Source organism: Nansenia antarctica (genome assembly GCF_963989245.1).
Source record: "Nansenia antarctica genome assembly, chromosome: 2".
In the NCBI taxonomy this organism is placed as follows: domain Eukaryota; kingdom Metazoa; phylum Chordata; class Actinopteri; order Argentiniformes; family Microstomatidae; genus Nansenia; species Nansenia antarctica.
Window position 1 is genome coordinate 78,449,084 of NC_137675.1, and position 4,079 is coordinate 78,453,162.

General features: G+C 46.2%; 1 protein-coding gene across 1 annotated transcript in view; it reads right to left on the minus strand.

Moving 5' to 3' along the window:
* Positions 1-3,876, minus strand: part of LOC308150676 (tektin-3-like) — a gene marked incomplete at both ends in the record, with an annotated part of 36,257 nt that extends 32,381 nt beyond the window's left edge. Inside the window, 3 exons of the mRNA XM_080523481.1 lie at positions 1,543-1,683; positions 3,474-3,553; positions 3,727-3,876. Of these exons, the coding sequence (XP_080379607.1) occupies positions 1,543-1,683; positions 3,474-3,553; positions 3,727-3,876 (371 nt within the window). The remainder of the gene's footprint in view (positions 1-1,542; positions 1,684-3,473; positions 3,554-3,726) is intronic.
* Between the last annotated feature and the right edge of the window lie 203 nt (positions 3,877-4,079).

Consider the following 4,079-nt stretch of genomic DNA (forward strand, 5'->3'; position numbering starts at 1 on the left):
TTGTAAGTCGCTTTGGATAAAGGCATTGTATGTCAAAAATGTACAGTAAATGTAAAAATGAGAATCCTACACCTGCTGCCCCCTGCTGGCGGTTATACAGAACTACACACACTGCACGCAACTGGCTCTGACAACATAAGCCTGGAAGTGCAGCTCAAAATCAGGGGAGGCTGTTGGAGGTAGAAATCGGAGGATGTCCTCCACCAGCCTCCCCTGAGCTCAAGACCCTGGAGTGGTCAGCTTGTCTTCCCCTCGCCAGTCTTTACTCCGTCTACCTGAGGAGAGTCTCAGCTCTGTAGGAATATCCACTTTCCTCTCCTCCATGCTTCCCCTCCTCCTCTCTTTCCTCCAATACAGAACAACTGATCTGTACGCCTATGTATTTGATTTTCCAGCTTTTAATCCAACTGCTTTCACCAATCCGACCCTGTCAGATATGTGCTCAGGGAGGGGGGGGGGGGGGGGGGGGTGTAGAGAGGAGGGGAACATGTATTGTTCAAATGTTCAAACAGACTGTTTTTTTTTTTTTTTGTGGTGTTATTTGTGTAGCCTCAGGGCTGCTTTAACACACCTCTCTGTCTTCACCTCTCTCTCTCTCTCTCTCTCTCTCTCTCTCTCTCTCTCTCTCTCTCTCTCGTTACAGTCTGATCTAGGACCTGCCTTATACCCTGGCCCTGAGTCTAACCACCACCAGCCAAACAATACCACCTGATCCTGGGACAGATGTTAGCGCTGAGTGACTGAGGAGGGCGATGTGAATAGACATCGTTTGTCAGTTTGTCAAGGGTGGGGCCCACAAAAGGACATATCACATTACACACCCTCAGCATTCAAAACATGGGGCACTCACACACAGACACACACACACACACCTACACGTGCACACACACACACACACACACACACACACCTACACGTGCACACACACACACACACCTACACATGAACACACACACACACACACACACACACACATACACACACACACACACACACACACACACACACACACACACCTACACACACGCACGCATGCATACATACACATGCTCTCTCTCACACACACACACACACACACACACACATACACACACACACGCACACACACACCATAAGCTTTTGATTGTGAGGCCAGACCCGTGCATGACAAACGACACTCTGTCAACCAATCACTTGGCTACTCTCCTGCTGAGTTGTCAGCCAATAGCATGGCTCTGTCACACTGCTCTCTGGTGTGGATGGAAACATCCGGAACTACAAAGCCTCCCTCCCTCTCTCTTTTTTTTTCTCTCTCTCTCTACCGTGATATGACCCCTCAGGGAGGAGGGGGAGGGGTGGAAGAAGGGAAGAGGTGAGGTGAAGTTGTAGAGGAGAGGAATTGAAGAAGGAGGAAAAGGATGTTATGGGAGGGGGGGGAGTAAGGGGAAAGCCCCAGCAGAGTCAGAAAGCTGTTGCTGTTTCCTGAAAACACCTGTGAAAACACACACACACACACACACACACACACACACACACACACACACACCTGACCCTATCTCTCACCTCTGGTCCAGCCTGCGGATGTTGGGGTAGTTGTTGTTGCTGCTGCAGTTGATGAGGTCATGACACTTGGAGTCGATCTGATAGGCCACGTGTTTGTCATTCAGGTCCTCCTCCAGGGCTGCCTGGGCCTGACGGCTCGCTCTGGGGACGCCACACACATTTACCTTTACTACACATGTTTACCTTTACCACACACTCACATTTACCTTTATCACACACACACATTTACCTTTACTACACATGTTTACCTCTACCACACACTCACATTTACCTTTATCACACACACATTTACCTTTACCACACACACACACATTTACCTTTAGCACACACACATTTACCTTTACCATACACTCACATTTACCTTTACTACACATGTTTACCGTTACCACACACATACATTTACCTTTACTACACATGTTTACCTTTACCACACACTCACATTTACCTTTACTACACATGTTTACCTTTACCACACACTCACATTTACCTTTACACATGTTTACCTTTACCACACACACATTTACCTCTATCACACACACACATTTACCTCTATCACACACACACATTTACCTTTATCACACACACATTTATACCTTTACCACACACACATTTACCTCTATCACACACATGTTTAACTTGACCACACACACATTTACCTTTACTACACACGTATCTTTACCACACACACATTTACCTTCATCACACACATATTTACCATGACCCCACACACGTTTACCTTTACCAGTTTAAACACCACACGCACGTTTACCTTTACCACTTTAAACACCACACACACGTTTACCTTTACCAGTTTAAACACCACACACACGTTTACCTTTACCAGTTTAAACACCACACACACGTTTACCTTTACCAGTTTAAACACCACACACACGTTTAACTTTACCACTTTAAACACCACACACACGTTTAACTTCACCACCAGAACAGGGAAGGGTGCTGGAGGTAAAAATTGGAGGACAAATTAATTGTAACGCGAGGAACAGAACGGGGAATGGTATCAAACATGAGTACTTGATACTATTCCTCATTACATTTCATGCATTACAATGAGCCTGTCCTCCGATTTCTACCTTCACCAGCTTCCCCTGCACCGGAATATAATCATGTTCATCTCGAGGTGAACAATACAGTTCCGTTGTTCTCTGATGCTGAACACATATATTGTGCAGCCTGCTAGCCTGCTAGCCTGCTTCAGTAGGTAACTGAGGACATGTTGGAGAGATGCAGCAGTAACTGGTGACTGAAGGACACCTGCTGTTATGTCTGGGAAGGTGCATAGGAGGAGGGGGGGGGGGGACTGGGCTTGTTGGTTGATGGGGGAGGATGCACCACTGAAATGAACACAAACACACACACACACACACACACATAACCACACACACACACACACACACACACACTGATGTGACTCACTCTAGCTGTTTCTTGACTTTGTCCCTGACCCTCACCAGGTGCCGCTGACTGGACCTGATCACTGCTACTTCCCGTTGGAGGACAGAGAGGAGGGGACAGGTAGACCAGATAGGACAGGTAGAATGGGCACAGGGGGGTGATTAACAGGGAAGGTAGTGCACAGTATTAGGTATTGGGGCTAAAGAAATGTATTCACTCATAAATTCATAGACTGAGCAAACTATACATAGACTGATCATGCATGAGATTAAAATGATAGTTTTAACCCTGTTTGGAAGCTATACAGCATGTGTTTACAATTAAGGTTACTTTTAATTCCAGGTAAGACTGTAGAATTAAGTTCATGAGGCTTTTAAGTTATATTCCTCAAAAATGAATGGCTATATATCATTCATATAAAGTTGTTAAAAAATCTACAGTATGTAGCCTATCAATTCCAGGCTGTCATTTTAAGGACATTAGGTCCAGTGTAGTGAATTTCATTATCTACCTGCTCCAGCTCCTTCTCCACATTATCGTTGACCAGGTCAGGGCCCATTCTCTTCTGTCTCTGACACAGACACTCCAGTGCAATCTGGACCAGAACAAAAGTAAAGTGACATGAAATTCAGTAATGTGTTTTAATAATTCCTATCCCGGTAAAGATTTTGGTCACTGTTTATTATATATAATGTTTTGTCACTGGGATTTGGTCCTTGTTAGGTAAAATGACCTGTGCCAACAGGTAACTTCTAGAATGTTTCATACCAACGGCCCCTCGGTGTCGGCTACTGCATAGTCCAGACGCACTTTGACCTCGCGGAGAACCTCCGTGTCCCTGACCAGTAGAGTAGCTCCGTCTCGTGCCGCAACTCCTTGCTCCAGAACGCCATGTCCACAATGCGCTCGGCGATGCATTTAGTGCTCTCGCTTTGTGTCCGCTGCGTGAATTGCTCCTTGTTCTGGATCAGCCTGCAGGTGTCCAACCCTTCTTGTTCTGGATCAGCCTGCAGGTGTCCATCCCTTCTTGTTCTGGATCAGCCTGCAGGTGTCCATCCCTTCTTGTTCTGGATCAGCCTGCAGGTGTCCAATGTCCATCCCTTCTTGTTCTGGATCAGCCT